Genomic DNA, 15,719 nt, shown 5'->3' with positions numbered 1-15,719 from the left:
ATCTATTTGAAATTATTTTGTAAACAGATGATTGAAGTATTGAAACGATTGATAAAACTTAAATCGTTGATCTTTTCTTCTGGTAATAGTGCTTTTTGATTACATTAAAAACTTATTCAGTACTTAACATTAAATGGATACGTTAAAGAGTATCAAGTTAACCAAGGCTGTATTGATTAAAAAAAAGGATTATATCAGTTGTATTGATCAAAATGAAGTGAATCGATGATCATAAGATATAGAAAAACAATCAGAAATGAAATGATCTCCTAATCATGTAAAATGAGTGAAGAATCTTGAAATTGTCTTTTTTACGCTACGGGTTTATGCAAAGTATAGAGACCTTGAAATAGTACATTTACAAATTGATGGTCGAGGTGAGTATGTACTCAAGATGGACAATCGATCATCACATGGGTCTCAATAAAAGCCAAAAGACAGTAAAGCAAAAAGAAGTTGGAAACTAATAAGTGTTGATGATTAAGGTATATGGGTGAGGTGAACTGTAGATGAAACTGAAATTACGTGAAACCATGCTGACAGGACATGTGAAGACATCAAGTTGAAATCTTTTCTTGAGTTAATTATAAGGGTAACAATTAAAAGGTTGACCTGACAGTCAAACAAAAAAGTGAATGATCCATCCATTCCTGCGAAGCCATCACTTTCACTGAAAAAAAGCCAACATCAATCCTTTTAATCAGCAAACCAAACTCTTTAACCAGGCAAACCGTTCAAGGTTAACATCGTATTATCATGATGATGAGCTGAAAAAAGAAAGAAAAATTTGACTTAGAAAGGCTATTCTCAAGAAAAAGAAGAAACAATTTCAATATATTTCAATGGATGGACTTACAATGTATAAAATGCATGTATTTCAACAGCCATGTAATGTTGTTAATTGCAAAATATTGTTCAATAGCACATGTATCTTGTTAGCAGGATTGAAACAACTTGATTGTATGCTATTTAACATCACTAATTTGGTAATTCCAACAATAAATGTTTTCCAAAAGAAAGGTGAAGAAAAAAATTAATTCATAAATGGAGGTGAATTACTCTTGATGAAAAAAGCTGTTAGCCATGTTGTAAAGGGTTAGCTTGGTAAAACGTATGTTAGCTCTTATTAAGTGGCCATAATTCCTTGGTAATAGCTGTAATCAGCAAACAATTAAAGAGTAATATGTTAACTCATGAATACACTTAGGTAGGTACCACAATTTACCGGCCAGGCCCAGAAATTAGTAAAGATAATCCAAGGTAAATGGTCATAAAATCGGAAATGAAGATTAATTTACTTTGAAGAGCTTGAAGCATGGAAAGCTTGTAGAGAGAAACAAAAGAAGGCAAAGAAAGCAGATTGGCGGCAATGAGACTGGCTGACTCATTTCAGTTTGTTATTAATATTTTTTAGCCATATTTATAATTGTTACAAAAACATTATTAAAGATGATATCATTACAAATGTGTTATTATTTTTCGACTGATTTAATTGTGATGACCTTATCTATGATAATTTATTTCCATCAAAAAGTCAAAATGAAACAAAATTATTGAAAAACAATGAAAGTTTGTCTTCAAGTGACCATCAACAGTTTTAATATAGTGTTTAACATTGGTTTATTGTCCTGTACAAAAAGGTATTCTTGTCTTTCCAGCAAGGTTAATCAACTACTGTGATTTTATTACCAACGGAATTAGACTTTTTCAATCTCCATGGTCATCAAACATAATTATTGTCCTTTTATTTTTGTACGCCTGATCAAGCTTGGACAATTGAACCAACCAACATTTCCCGACCACTCTCTTGAGTTATCATCTCGATCCTTCAGATAAAATAGCAACTGAACTTTCATTATGTTGAGTTGAGTATATTCATAATCAATAGTTATTACAATAACCATTTGTTTACTTTTATAAAATCTCATATATTAAGCGTCCAGTTTAGACTAGAGTCGTTTATCCGCGTAATTTGAAAATGTTTACCTCACTTCCTGCTGTAGTACCTTTATAATTAGCTTTTAATGTTTACCATTTATTTTTCAACAATTAGCTGACTTAAAAACAAAATTAACTTTCAAAAGTAAGTATAATTGCATTATTTTCACTCAATTCTGTTGTTTAACTTATATCTTTACGTCTCATCTGATCATCTACCAAAGCTGATGGATACATTTAATGATATACAGTAAGCAAACAAACCCTTTGACAATTACGTTATTTACTAATTAAATTTATTTACTCAGACAGGCTACAATGGTGATCTCATAATCAGATCAATTGATGGAGGACAAAAATAATCGTAAAACGAAGATACTAATCACTACCAACCACCAACATAATTTTAAGTTTCAAGGCATCATCGTTACGCCGTGTTTACATGATAATATGCTTTAAGAATGCTGTTTATTTACTGGCAATTAGTTATTAACAACCAAAAACAAAACCACCATGGAGATAACGATGAACATGATGATGTTCACCACTGTGATAATAATCAATAGTAGAAGAGATGATCTCATAAAGAACGGCCCTGCCCCGTTAAGTTAATTATAATTTTGTGCGAAAAATTAGATTCCTTGTGAAATGTCACCTTCAATCCTACGCACCAGCTTATTTGTTTTATTATAATTATACATTTACCACTGAAATTGTAAATATTTTCAATGTATAAATCATTTTAGGTTTAGCTTTTCATTTCGTATGAGAAATGTGAAATCCCTGATTCCTAGCTCATGGAAAAAGTTCATGTTTCATTTGAACCTAACAATCCAATCTTACCGTGATAATAGACTTTTTTCCCAATTATTTGCGTGATTGTAGCCGTTGTGGGTAAAAGTAAACTCAATTTCGTTGTTCATCTTTTTTTCATTACAGGTAAAAACTAGTCTCACCTTTTTGATTATATTATAATGCATCAAATGATTATCTCTGGTATTTTTTTCAACTTTCAGACTTTTTAATCTGGTAAAATGAAAAGGTAACAAAATGACACAAAAGAAATTGAATGCAACCAAACAGGTAAAACTTGATTAACCGGCTTCCATTGGACTCACAGGCCAAATAATCATCTATTATCATTCGTAGTTGATTAGAGTATGAATTTGATATAACCTATGAATGGATTAATCAATATTACAAAGGATTACATTCATTTCTTGAATGTTTCATTACAGAGTCTCAGTTGCTGCTGGTTTCTCATGTTGAAAAAGCCTAATACTGATTTTTCAGTGCAAAATTAATTAACCAAAAGTAGCCAACTGTTAGTTAGACATTGATAAGTTGTTGAGAGTAAACAAGATTAATTAACTATAGATGGTCCTACATCTTGTTGGTCGGTTACTTTAAAAATTAAGCTCTTCAATTTACTCCGTATTCTCATGCTCATTAATTTCAAATGTTAATCAACAATTCTGACCACAATCTTTTCCCCATTCATTCAAATTGAATTAAATCCTTAACAGGAAACTTTAATCGTTTAAATAGAAATGCAAAGAGTTAATTAATGTCTCATGGCTAATCAACTCAATCTTTTAAACTGTCAACTTCAGATTTTGATTAACAAAAATAATGTCTTCTGTTTTTGTGAAAAAATTCAGTTTATTGACGAAATATAAATTCATATGTAATTTTTGAATAAGTAGAAACTTGATTTGCTTTGAACAATTTATGAAAAATTTGCAAGATTAAACTTGAGTATCTATTTATGTATCTTTAAAGATCTTTGGATGATTCAGCTTCTCCTGAGAATTGTTGTCTTTCAATTAATCGTAAATATGGTCCTTTATTTGCGACTAATTCGTCGTGAGTTCCGATCTCAGCAATCCTTCCATTTTCAACAACCGCAATTTGATCAGCATTGCGAATTGTTGACAGCCGATGAGCAACAACGATACAGGTTAGTCCTTTTTTAGCTTCATCCAAAGCTTCTTGAACAAGCTAGAAAAAAAGAAAACGAAATTTGAAATATTTAAAAATTTTAAAGATAATCTAATAATATGATTTAAATTTTATAAAAATTACCTTTTCATTAACCGAATCTAATGCAGAGGTTGCTTCATCTAGAAGTAAAATATTAGGCTTACGAACTAGAGCTCTTGCAATGGCAATTCGTTGTTTTTGGCCTCCACTTAGTAGCATTCCTCTTTCGCCAACCATTGTTTCATATTTCAAGGGAAGAGATTTAATGAAATCATGAATTTTGGCCTTCTTGGCAGCAGCTTCAATTTCGCTTTGCTCAATATGACTTTCTAGTCCATAAGTTATATTATACGCTATTGTCCCGCTAAAAAGTACCGGTTCTTGTCCAACAAAACCAATGTGACTTCGTAAATGAGTTATATTGATATCTCTTATATCAATACCATCAACCTCCTAAAGAATTGTATCAAAATATATTTTTATTAAACTTTGTTGCTCTAGAATATGATATACTCACAATTAAACCAGAATCAGGATCATAGAAACGCATTAAAATTTGTATTAATGTACTTTTACCGCAACCACTTTCCCCAACAAGAGCCAGAGTTTGTCCAGCTTTAACGTTAACGGTTAATCCAGCTAAAACAGAAATACTTTTTCGTGTAGGATAACTAAAGTATACATCAGTAACACTAATGTTGCCGAGAATTTTCTGTTTGGAGGCAAGAATGAATGGGTTAGTATGTGATCAATGTGATATTGATATTTAAACTTACAGGTCTTAATCCTTCTTCTGAGAGATTATCGATATTTGAACGAGATTCAATCAATTGGAAAACCAGTCCAGCTGATAATGAGGCTTGTGTATAATCTGGATAAACAGTTGTTAGCACACCAACATATGCTGCACACATTGTCATTGCAAAGAAGACTCTGAAAATAGTGGAAAAATATTAGTAATCTGTACGAGTTTCGCCATTTATCATAACAATTGACTTACTTATAAATATCAGCTGGAGCACTTAAATTCACACTGACCAAGTAAGCTCCAAGACAAAATCCTCCAGCATATACGAAAAATGATAAACTTTGAGTAAAGGCATAGACAAAACTGCTTACAATTGCCGTTTTCTTGTTTTTCCTAAATTGAAATTTGATCATAAGAAGAAGAAATCGATTATTATTGAAATTCTACTCCATTTTTCCAAGTTGTTGAGCAGATAATACTTACGCTACACAAGCATCAAGAATTGTGTTAAACTTTTGACAGAAATACTTTTCTTTGCCAAGTGATTGAACAGTACGAACATTGGCAATGGCTTCAGTTGCTATTCGACCAGCATCAGCCATTTCATCAGCTTGTTTAATATTACGACCTTTGTTAACACGGAACTCTAGTCGAGCGGCAAATAAAAGCAATGGAAGCATACAAGATAAGGCTAAGGCCAGAATCCATCCATAATAAAAGGATATGGCAAGACCAGCAAACACTGTGACAAGACAGCAAAGGAGAAGACCAGATCGCTGACCGGCAGCAGCTCTGATCATTGGAGCATCACGAGCAAGTTTGCTTGATATACGAGCAGGAGCGTGAGTTTCTTGATCATGCCAACTTTGGTCCTGTCGTAAAACATTTTCATATGCAGATACTCGCAATCGACGTACAACATGCTCAGCTAAATTGTCTGAGCAAACAATCTGTTGATAAAAAAGTAAAGGATGAATAATACAGAATTTTATAATGCATGTAAACAAAACTTACCCTGAAAAAGTGGGCAAGGAAATTGAGACCGGCAAGAACGAGAAACATGCCTGCCCAGAAATGAGCGGACGCTAAAACCTTTGCTGGCTCTTGATCGAAAGACTAGAAATTTAGAGAGAAAGAGAAATTGATATTCGTTAGTAAAAATTCATTCAGAACACAGTTAATGTGAATTAAAGTCTAATTACTTCAGCAACACTGGCAAAAATAACTGAAAATAATGGCATGACAAGTCCAAGAGCAGAAGCAGCGACGATATAACCTAAGAGTAACAGTTTATCCCATTTATACCAACACCATTTCAATATTTTGGAAGCTGGTGGCAGTTCAACAATCTCTCCGTCAACCTCTGTCACTTTGGCTTTACCATAAGAGAGGAAAGTTCCCGATGAAACTGAACCGAGTTCCAGTGACTTTCGAGATCCAGGTGGAATCATCGATGCAACAGGCAAATCAGCTAAATGTAATGGTTGAGGTTCTTGATCTTGTTTGAATGTTTGATTACTGATTAAAGAATGGTACAATCCTTTTTTCTCTAACAATTCATTGTGTTTTCCCGATTCTACTATTTTACCAGACTCCATGGCACAGATTAAATTTGCATCAACGATTGTTGATAATCTATGAGCAACAATCAATGTGATTCTTCCTTTACGAGCTTTATCAAGAGCTTTTTGTACAACTTGCTCATTTACTGTATCCAATGCTGATGTAGCTTCATCAAGTAAAAGTAGTTTTGGATTTGCGATGATTGCTCTTGCAATAGCAATTCGTTGTTTCTGTCCACCAGATAATTGAGCTCCTCTTTCACCAACTAATGTATCATAACCAGCTGGAAGTGATTTAATGAAAGCATGAGCATTTGCTTTTTTGGCAGATCTAACGATCTCATCGAAAGCACCAGTTGAAGGATTAGTATCTCCTAGAGCGATATTATCACGAATGCTTCCACTAAACAGGATTGCTTCTTGGCTGACTATTCCAATTTGAGATCTCCACCAATGTAAATTTAGATTGCGAATATCAACACCATTTACAGTAATCTGTTAATTGTGCAAAAATTTATATCAATTAGAAAAAGTTAATCCCAGTAATATCGAAGATAACTTACCCTTCCACTTGTTGGGTCATAAAATCTTTGAAGTAGAGCTACAATGGTTGATTTACCAGAACCACTGCCACCACATAAGGCCACACTTTCTCCAGCTTTCATCGTAAGGTTGAAGTTGAATAATACTTGAATATTGGGTCTCGTTGGATAGAAGAAATTCACTTGTTCGAATTTAATTTCGCTAATAGGTTCTTCTAGAACTATACCAGATTCGGAGTAGGCGTCGATTAATGGATTCTGTTAAAAGATATAAAATAAATCACCATGTCGATGGAAATATTGATAAAAAAGGAAAGCGTCAACCTACTCTTTCAATGACTCCATAAATTGTTCCAGCAGATCCTTTCGCGGTAGCTACATCATTCAGATTGGGCATTGCATTTCCGAGTAACATTGATCCCATGATAACTGACAAAAATATGATGAAAATTGAACCAGCGGTAATCGATCCATTTATAACAAGGTTTGCTCCATACCTTTGAAAAAACAAAAATTTATTCCCTTGTAATGTAAAGCTGAGTTTATTAGAAAAGTTAAGAACCAAAACTTACCAATATGCAATCGCATAGGAAACGTATAAAATCACATTATCCAATCCGAATGTAAGTCCAGAAATAAAATATTTGCGTGCCAACGATTTACTTGCATCGTCTAGCATTTGTTTGTATCTTTCAATTTCATATCTTTGACCACATAGTGACCATACTGTTTTCAAGCTGGATAATATCTCTTCTGCAATGGCTGCAATCGATGCGTATTCCTCTTGCTCTTGTGATGTTGATTTATGAAAATACTGTTGTAATGATAAAAAATATTAGCAATCGAGTGATCAATCAGTAATTTAAAATGGTCAATATGCTTACAGTCCACTTATAATAAGTTGAAAATAGGAGGACAGGAGCAATAACCACAAGAACAAGCGTTAATTGCCAGCTTTCAATGAACCCAATAATGTATCCACCAATAAAACCAGATATTGACACTAAATAGAGACTCAATTTGTTTCCAATTCCATCTCGAATGCGCTCAATATCACTGCAAAAGTTAAAAAGTGAAAATGTTAGAAACGCTTACAAATATTAAAAAGGTCAATAAAGATATTACTCATTCAATTTTGATGTGAATTCACCAGATTTATGGGCGTCAAACCAACCAATATCTTGACGAAGAACTTGCTTCAAGAAAAGCTTCTTGATTTTATGAATCTGTCTTTCACATGTGTATTGCCAACATAAATACTGTAAACATATGAAAATAAATGTGTTACAAGATTTGATTGTACAACGGTATTGAGAATTGAAGTTTACCTGAAGCATGGATGAAACTATGACCAATAATCCAAAATAAATATAATAAACGGAATATTCATACATAATTTGTCCATAAAATCCATTGAAAGTTGAATCAGCTGAAACTTTTGATGATTTTTTGAAATCCTGTTCAGCTGCATCATATTCAAGAAATGAATCGGTCATACGACCAAAAACTATTGCCATCAATGGCCTTGCAAAACCACTAAGCATGGCACCAATGGTGCCGAGAACAATTAATAACCAATCGAGTTGGGTTCCATATTTAAACTGTCGTAAGATATTAAAAGATTAGTATTAATATTGACTGACCGGCAAACAAGACGAAATTAACTTCCAATAACTCTCAATCAGTTTGAGCTTCTGATTGGAAAAAAATAGATTAAGTAAATCATATTACTCACCAATCCTAATATAGATACACTTGGAAATTCCGACTTTGCAGATCGTTCAATAGGAATGGAAGAACCACTTGGTTCACGACTGAAAATTCATAATAAAATAAGAAAGGTATCATTTAAAAATGTATCAATATGATTACAAACAACAGGCAAAGGTAAACAAGTGCAAATAAACTTACCCGCTTAAAATAGCAGATTGGCTGAATGAACCATATTCTGATCCACATTCTGACTTTAAAAGTTTTCTTTCTTCAGCCATTTCATTCAAAAAATATAAACAAAATCACAATATTGGCACAGTTGCATAAAATAATAAAAACACAAAAAATCGAATGGTTTAAGACAACAATCTTAAACCAATTTCACAAGGTTAACTGGCACAGTAATCAATTAATCCTTCAGAAGACTTTGTCTAGTAAAGATGGTCACAATTACAGCTGATCAATAATTGCATAACGGTGATATGATCAAACTACAATCTAATACGATTGATTAAATCAACATATTATCAACAAAATGCATGGACAGAAAAGTGAATTGACTTTTTGGTTAGGAGCTCACTCTCTTTTTCCCACTAGTTGCTCTTGAACAGTACAGGAAAACTGGAAAGACAACCAATCTCTGTAAAATCTTCGTTGGAATCCGGTTTTAAACATAAGTTCATGTGTACGTGAATTTGTCTCAGGTTTAAGGAGCCAGTTTTCTTCTTAGAGTTTACAAGGTAAGTCCAAGTTGAGGTCATTTTTACCTACTTCAAGTCAATAAATTTTTAACTGCTCGACTTAACTAAACCAAAAATCTAAATGAGTTGTAAATTTTGACCTTTGTCTTTGACTACAACAATCAATTTCTTTAAAAATAATGATCTACAAATTTCAGTTTATTCATCAAATGATAGCTAATCTATGAAAAAATTATATTTAAATTTTTGGCGCTATTTTCCTCAATCAGGTAAGCATCAAGTTATGATCTTTACATTGGAATGATTATTTGTTTTTTGATTTGCATCTAAAGGGTGTATTGTTTAAGAGTGAAATTATGGGAGCAAAAAGAGTAACATTTATTTACCTGATTGTGGTGATTATGATGATAAAGATGTTGATAAATATGATGCATTTTTTATCATTGTCCATTTTCACCTTTATCTTCATCTTATCAACATATTTATCGTCATAATCACCACAGTCAGATAAGTAAATGTTACTCTTTTGCTCACATAATTTCACTCTTAAACAATACACCCTTTAATTTAATTTTGACTTTAAATTTGACTATTTTGTCACAGTTATTGACTTCTAAGATTTACTAGTCTCAAAAACTTGTAAAGCCAGAATCAAATCAAATTAAAACTATCAAATTACCTGTAAGAATCATGATGAATAGGTTTGCCTCATTCTAGGCATTTCTTAAAAAATTAATCATTTAATTGGCAGTCATCATGAGTGATTGAAATTACATGATTTTCGGTTTAAGGTTATTAATTGACAAAATTTGTAAAATTGCACAAAACTGAAAAAATTTTTGAATTATTTTATCTAAAAAGCGATGCATTGCACCATTGAGATTCCCTTTAATTGTATGTATAATTTATTGTAAATTTTAAAAAATAGATCAACATTTTCAACTGGCAATTATATCTGATGAGCCTTTAATCCTTTGTCTTTCAGTTAAGGCGAAATAGGATCCTTTATTTTCCATCAACTCATCATGAGTTCCAATTTCCACAACTCGGCCTTTTTCAATAACTGCTATTTTATCTGCATTCCTGATAGTTGACAATCGATGAGCAATGATAATACAAGTTCTTCCTCCTTTGGCACGATCAAGGGCTTCTTGTACCAACTGAATAAAAAAAGATTAAAATGATTGGTCACAAATTGAATGCGATAAAAGATTAGTGAAAAACTTACACTCTCATTGACAGTGTCTAAAGCTGAAGTTGCTTCGTCCAACAATAGAATTGCCGGTCGCCTAATTAATGCTCGAGCAATGGCGATTCGTTGTTTTTGACCTCCACTCAATTGCATACCTCTTTCACCAACTAGTGTATCATATTGATTAGGCAAGTTAACGATGAAACTGTGGATATTGGCTTGTTGTGCAGCTTCAAAAATTTCATCTTGACTAGGAGTTCGGTTAAGTCCATAAGTAATGTTGTACTCGATTGTGCCACTGAAAAGAACTGGTTCTTGACCAACATAACCAATTCTACTTCGCAGATGAATTAAATTAAGATCTCGAATATCGTAGTCGTCAACTTTCTGTGAAAGAAAAAGTATGAATAAACTTGAAATGATATACAAAAGCTATAATTTCAAACTTACAATTGCACCTGACTCTGGATTGTAATATCTCATAATCAATGAAATCACAGTACTTTTACCGCATCCACTTTCACCAACCAAGGCCAATGTTTTACCGGCTTCAACGTCAATCTTTAATCCATTTAAAATTGATGAAGTCTTTCGTGTTGGATAACTGAAGTAAACATCATCAATAGAAAGCTTTCCTTTTATTTCCTGAAATTCAAATAGATAGGTATTAGTGGATTCTCTGTCAAGGAAAATGTCGCTAACTTACCGGTCGGAGACCTTCTTGAGACAAATTATCAATGGGTGATCGACTTTCAATGATTTTGAAAACCAATGCAGCAGAGAGTTTAGCTTGGACATAATCGGGAAGAATTGAGGTTAACTGACCAACCATAATAGCAGACATAGTAATTGAAAAAAATACTCTAAATTTGATAGAAAAATTAATGATTAGTATTGTTGATATGAATAAAAAGTAATCCAAACCAACCTGTAAACATCAGTTGGTGTCATTGTATTGGTGCTAACCAAATAAGCACCAAAACAAAAACCAGCTCCATAAACAAAGAAAGTAAGACTTTGAGTGAACGCATAAGAAAAGCTATAATAAATTGCTTGTCTTCGGCTTTTGCTGTAAATAAAAGTGAAAGGTATGATCAGTATTTTTAATTGAAAGGTAAAGTACAGAATTACTTACCTTGTAGGAAGTTCTAATCGTTCGGAATATCTTTCATAAAATGTATGCTCTCGAGTTAAAGACTGAACTGTTCTGACATTTTCGACTGCTTCAGTGGCTATTCTTCCAGCAAGCTCAATCTCTTCAGCTTCTTGAGCTTGGTCACCTTTACTGATACTCATTTCCAATTTTCCAGCCAACAGAAGAAGAGGAACCATCGCAGTTAACGCTAAAGCTAAAATCCATCCATAATAATAAGCGATTGCCATACCAGTAACCATTGTTACAATAGCAGAAATGACTATTCCTATTCTTGTCCCTGCAGCGGCTCGAATCATTGGAGCATCTCGTGCCAATTTTGTTGATAATCGAGCAGGAGCATGAACTTCTTCATCGTGCCATGACATATCTTGACTAAGGATTGATGTGTAAGCTGCAACTCTGAGTCGACGGGTCATATTTTCACCAGCGATTCCTGATGTTACAGCCTGGTGAAATCAAATATAAATGATTAGATTACTGAAATTGCTTTCAAGATTTATTTATAAATATAATAACTTACCCTGACGAAGTGACATATAAATGTAAGACCAGCAAGGACAAAAAACATCATACTCCAGAAGAAGGCAGAAGAAAGCATTTCTTTCGGTGGCAATGAAAAAGACTGTAAGTAAAAAATCATTAGTAACTTTTATTTTGATACGATTGTACTAGAATTACGTACTTCATAGACACTAGCAAAAAAGACAGCAAATAGAGGCATGACAACACCTAATAGAGACGCAGCTACCACTAAACATGATACCATGCAAATATCCTGTTGGCACCATTTAAGTATTTTCCAAGTGGAAGGAAGTATAACGTCTTCACCATTAACTTGGCACTCTTTGGTTTGCCCAGCGTTTGTCATTGTTGAGTTGGAAACATCTGAGAGAGACAGGGCTTTCGATAGACTCGAACTTGCTTCAGTTTCTTGGCCTTTTTCATTTTCACTTCCAAAGGTTTGCTTATTGATTAGTGTATGGTACAATCCTTTCTTCTCTAACAATTCGTTGTGTTTTCCCGATTCTACTATTTTACCAGACTCCATGGCACAGATTAAATTTGCATCAACGATTGTTGATAATCTATGAGCAACAATCAATGTGATTCTTCCTTTACGAGCTTTATCAAGAGCTTTTTGTACAACTTGCTCATTTACTGTATCCAATGCTGATGTAGCTTCATCTAGTAAAAGTAATTTAGGATCGCCAATAACTGCTCTTGCAATGGCGATTCTTTGTTTCTGTCCACCAGATAGTTGAGCTCCTCTTTCACCAACCAATGTATCATAACCAGCTGGAAGTGATTTAATAAAAGTATGAGCATTTGCTTTTTTGGCAGCTCTGACGATTTCATCGAAAGAAGCATTAGGAGCGCCTAAGGAAATATTATCACGAATAGTTCCACTAAACAGGACTGCTTCTTGACTGACAATTCCAATTTGTGATCGCCACCAATTCAAATTCAGGTCACGAATGTCAACACCGTTCACGGTAATCTAATAATCATACAAAAGTTAAATCAATAAGAAAACTCATTCAAATACTTTTTACAAGATGCAGCTGCAAGTTTCCAAGTTCAAGCTATAAAAAAACTTGCTGCCTATTTTCAATTAAAGCTTATTTACCCTTCCACTTGTTGGGTCATAAAATCTTTGAAGTAAAGCTACAATAGTTGATTTACCAGAGCCGCTTTCACCACATAACGCGATACTTTCACTTTTTTTAATGTCGAGTGTAAAATTGTATAAAACTTGAACTGTTTCTCGGCTTGGATAGAAGAAATTGACATTCTCAAAACGTATCTCTTCGATTGGTCCTTTCAGCACTTGACCTTTTTCGGAGTAACAATCAATTTCAGGAACTCGTTCTATTATTGAATAGATATTGGCTGCCGATCCCTTAGCTGCAGCAATGTCAGTTAATGAAGGCATTGCATTTCCCAGTGATAATGAACCAAGGATCACAGCTAAAAATATAATGAAAATTGATCCTGGAGTAATCGTACCTTGTAAAACTAAATTGGCTCCAAACCTATAATCAAAAGTAAACATTAATCAGTGCCTATTAAATGTGTAATCAAGCAAAATAAACGTACCAATAAGCAATACCATAAGCCGAGTAAAGAATCAGAAAATCCAAACCAATAACAGCACCAAACACAAAATACTTTTTTCTGATTAACTTTTTAGCCTCTTCAAGTAAACTCTGGTACCTTTGAATCTCGTAAAATTGACCACAAAGAGCAAGAACTGTCCTAACACTAGCGAACACTTCCTCAGCGACAGCGGATACTTTTGCATAGTTTTCTTGTTCTCGTATAGTTGCTCTGGTCATATACTGAAAGTAAAAGCTCATCAGTTAATTAGTCTGTACAATGTATATTTATCGTTAATAATTAATATAAATATTTACCACTCCTTTATATGAAGTTGTAATGATCAAAAAAGGGGCAAGAAATACAATAATCAATGTTAATTGCCAAGCTTCAACAAAACCAATCACGAAACCACCAAAAAAGGTTGCCAACGATTGAATGAATAAACCACATTTATAGCCAATACCATCACGTATGCGTTCAATATCACTATTGATTAAAAAAGATTTGATTCAATAATCTTTTCAGTGAAAATTCATATAAATTGATGAACTTACTCATTGAGCTTTGAAGTGAATTCCCCTGACTTGTGAGCATCGAACCAACTTATATCTTGCCTTAGAACTTGATTGAAGAATCGACGACGAATTGTATGAACCTGCCTTTCACATGTCCATTGGAAGCATATAACCTAATTTAATGATGAATACAAGCAAAACTGGTCAATGTTTGAAATAAAATACAAAAGTAGATTATAATTTACCTGAAGCACAGAGGCTACTATGACAAGAAAACCAAAATAAATATAGTAAAGGGAATATGAATACATTGCGGTATAAATTCCAGTGTTTGCTGTATCAACGGTCATAAAATTAGGTTTCAAATTAATATGGTGCTCATCAACTGAATGATTAGCATGATTCACAAGGCTTTGATCTTTATCCATTGTATCAATATCTAGAAATGAGTCGGTCATGCGACCAAAAACTATTGCCATCATCGGACGCGCAAAGCCATTAGCTATAGCTCCAATCGTACCAATAACGATTAAAAACCAATCCAGTTGGGTTCCATATTTAAACTGTCATGAGATATGAAAAGATTAGTATCAATATTGATTGACCGGCAAACAAGACGAAAGTTACTTCCAATAGCTCTAAATTAGTTTGAGCTGCTGATTGGAAAAAATAGATTAATTAAATCATAATACTCACCAATCCTAAAATAGATACACTTGGAGATTTCGACTTGACAGAATGGGACTTTTTAGGAATGGAAGGACCACATGGTTCAGGGCTGAACATTCATAATAAAATAGGAAAGATATCATTTAAAAATGACTCAATATGATTGCAAACAACAGGCAAAGGTAGACAAGTGAAAATAAACTTACCCGCTCAAATTAGCAGATTGGCTGAATGAACCATATTCTGATCCACATTCTGACTTTAAAAGTTTTCTTTCTTCAGCCATTTCATTCAAAAAATATAAAATAAATCACAATTTTGGAACAGTTACACAAAATAATAAAAGCACAAAAACCAAAGGGTTTAAGACAACAACCTTAAACCAATTTCACAAGGTTAACAAGTGCACAGTGACCAGTTAATCCCTTAGAAGACTTTGTCTAGTCTAGTCTAGTAAAGATGTTTCCATTACAGCTGATCAATAATTGCATAACGGTGATATGATAAAACTACAATCTATTAAGATTGATTAAATCAACATATTATCAGCAACAAATTAACAATGCATGGACATAAAAAAAGAGTTTATTTTTCGGCTAAAAGCTCACTCTCTTTTTCCCACTAGTTGCTCTTGAACAGTACAGGAAAACTGGAAAGACAACCAATCTCTGTAAAATCTTCGTTGGAATCCGGTTTTAAACATAAGTTCATGTGTACGTGAATTTGTCTCAAGTTCAAGGAGCCAGTTTTGAGTTTAAGAAAATAAAAATTCTTTGGTCAATCACAGTGGCTCTCCGTTTGAAATGATAAGGGGGGAAGATAATCAGGGAAATGCTGATTTAACCCAAAAAATTAATAATTTAATTGAATATTTATTGATGTCTCTTTTGTGATATGATA

The 15,719-nt window shown here is 33.3% G+C and overlaps 2 protein-coding genes and 2 long non-coding RNA genes across 5 annotated transcripts; 1 reads left to right on the top strand and 3 right to left on the bottom strand.

Annotated features, from left to right (window-relative positions):
- Positions 1-31: 31 nt before the first annotated feature.
- On the bottom strand, positions 32-1,352 carry LOC107364169 (uncharacterized). The gene is made up of 2 exons (XR_001569085.3): positions 857-1,352; positions 32-767 (listed from the first exon to the last, which is right to left on the bottom strand). It is a non-coding gene; the product is annotated as an uncharacterized LOC107364169 (long non-coding RNA).
- Positions 1,353-1,498: 146 nt separating this feature from the next.
- On the top strand, positions 1,499-2,789 carry LOC149093461 (uncharacterized). 2 transcript variants are annotated; one of them, XR_016199981.1, is made up of 4 exons: positions 1,499-1,640; positions 1,768-1,864; positions 2,054-2,083; positions 2,247-2,789. It is a non-coding gene; the product is annotated as an uncharacterized LOC149093461 (long non-coding RNA). The 2 variants fall into 2 exon arrangements; XR_016199980.1 differs by lacking the exon at positions 1,499-1,640 and having other exon boundaries at positions 1,723-1,864; positions 2,247-2,388.
- A 791-nt stretch (positions 2,790-3,580) lies between these two features.
- Positions 3,581-9,101, bottom strand: LOC107363853 (ATP-dependent translocase ABCB1). Its single transcript, XM_015931116.3, has 16 exons — positions 8,685-9,101; positions 8,509-8,587; positions 8,102-8,374; positions 7,899-8,032; positions 7,658-7,829; positions 7,346-7,587; positions 7,102-7,270; positions 6,795-7,031; positions 5,872-6,726; positions 5,684-5,785; positions 5,153-5,619; positions 4,922-5,062; positions 4,698-4,854; positions 4,439-4,633; positions 4,024-4,374; positions 3,581-3,939 (listed from the first exon to the last, which is right to left on the bottom strand). Exons 1-16 carry the CDS (start codon positions 8,762-8,764, stop codon positions 3,715-3,717), a joined length of 3,879 nt encoding a protein of 1,292 aa, XP_015786602.2. The 5' UTR covers positions 8,765-9,101; the 3' UTR covers positions 3,581-3,714.
- An 806-nt stretch (positions 9,102-9,907) lies between these two features.
- On the bottom strand, positions 9,908-15,264 carry LOC107370707 (ATP-dependent translocase ABCB1). Its single transcript, XM_089269450.1, has 15 exons — positions 15,026-15,264; positions 14,847-14,928; positions 14,396-14,713; positions 14,190-14,323; positions 13,950-14,121; positions 13,633-13,874; positions 13,163-13,568; positions 12,218-13,033; positions 12,056-12,157; positions 11,515-11,981; positions 11,308-11,448; positions 11,086-11,242; positions 10,830-11,024; positions 10,416-10,766; positions 9,908-10,347 (listed from the first exon to the last, which is right to left on the bottom strand). Exons 1-15 carry the CDS (start codon positions 15,103-15,105, stop codon positions 10,126-10,128), a joined length of 3,885 nt encoding a protein of 1,294 aa, XP_089125576.1. The 5' UTR covers positions 15,106-15,264; the 3' UTR covers positions 9,908-10,125.
- Between the last annotated feature and the right edge of the window lie 455 nt (positions 15,265-15,719).

This window comes from Tetranychus urticae, chromosome 3 (assembly GCF_039701765.1).
Source record: "Tetranychus urticae isolate SD_2017Ah chromosome 3, NJAU_TeUrti_SD_1.0, whole genome shotgun sequence".
NCBI classification, from domain to species: domain Eukaryota; kingdom Metazoa; phylum Arthropoda; class Arachnida; order Trombidiformes; family Tetranychidae; genus Tetranychus; species Tetranychus urticae.
Note: the sequence above shows the minus strand (reverse complement) of the source record. Positions and strands in the feature narration are given on the sequence as shown.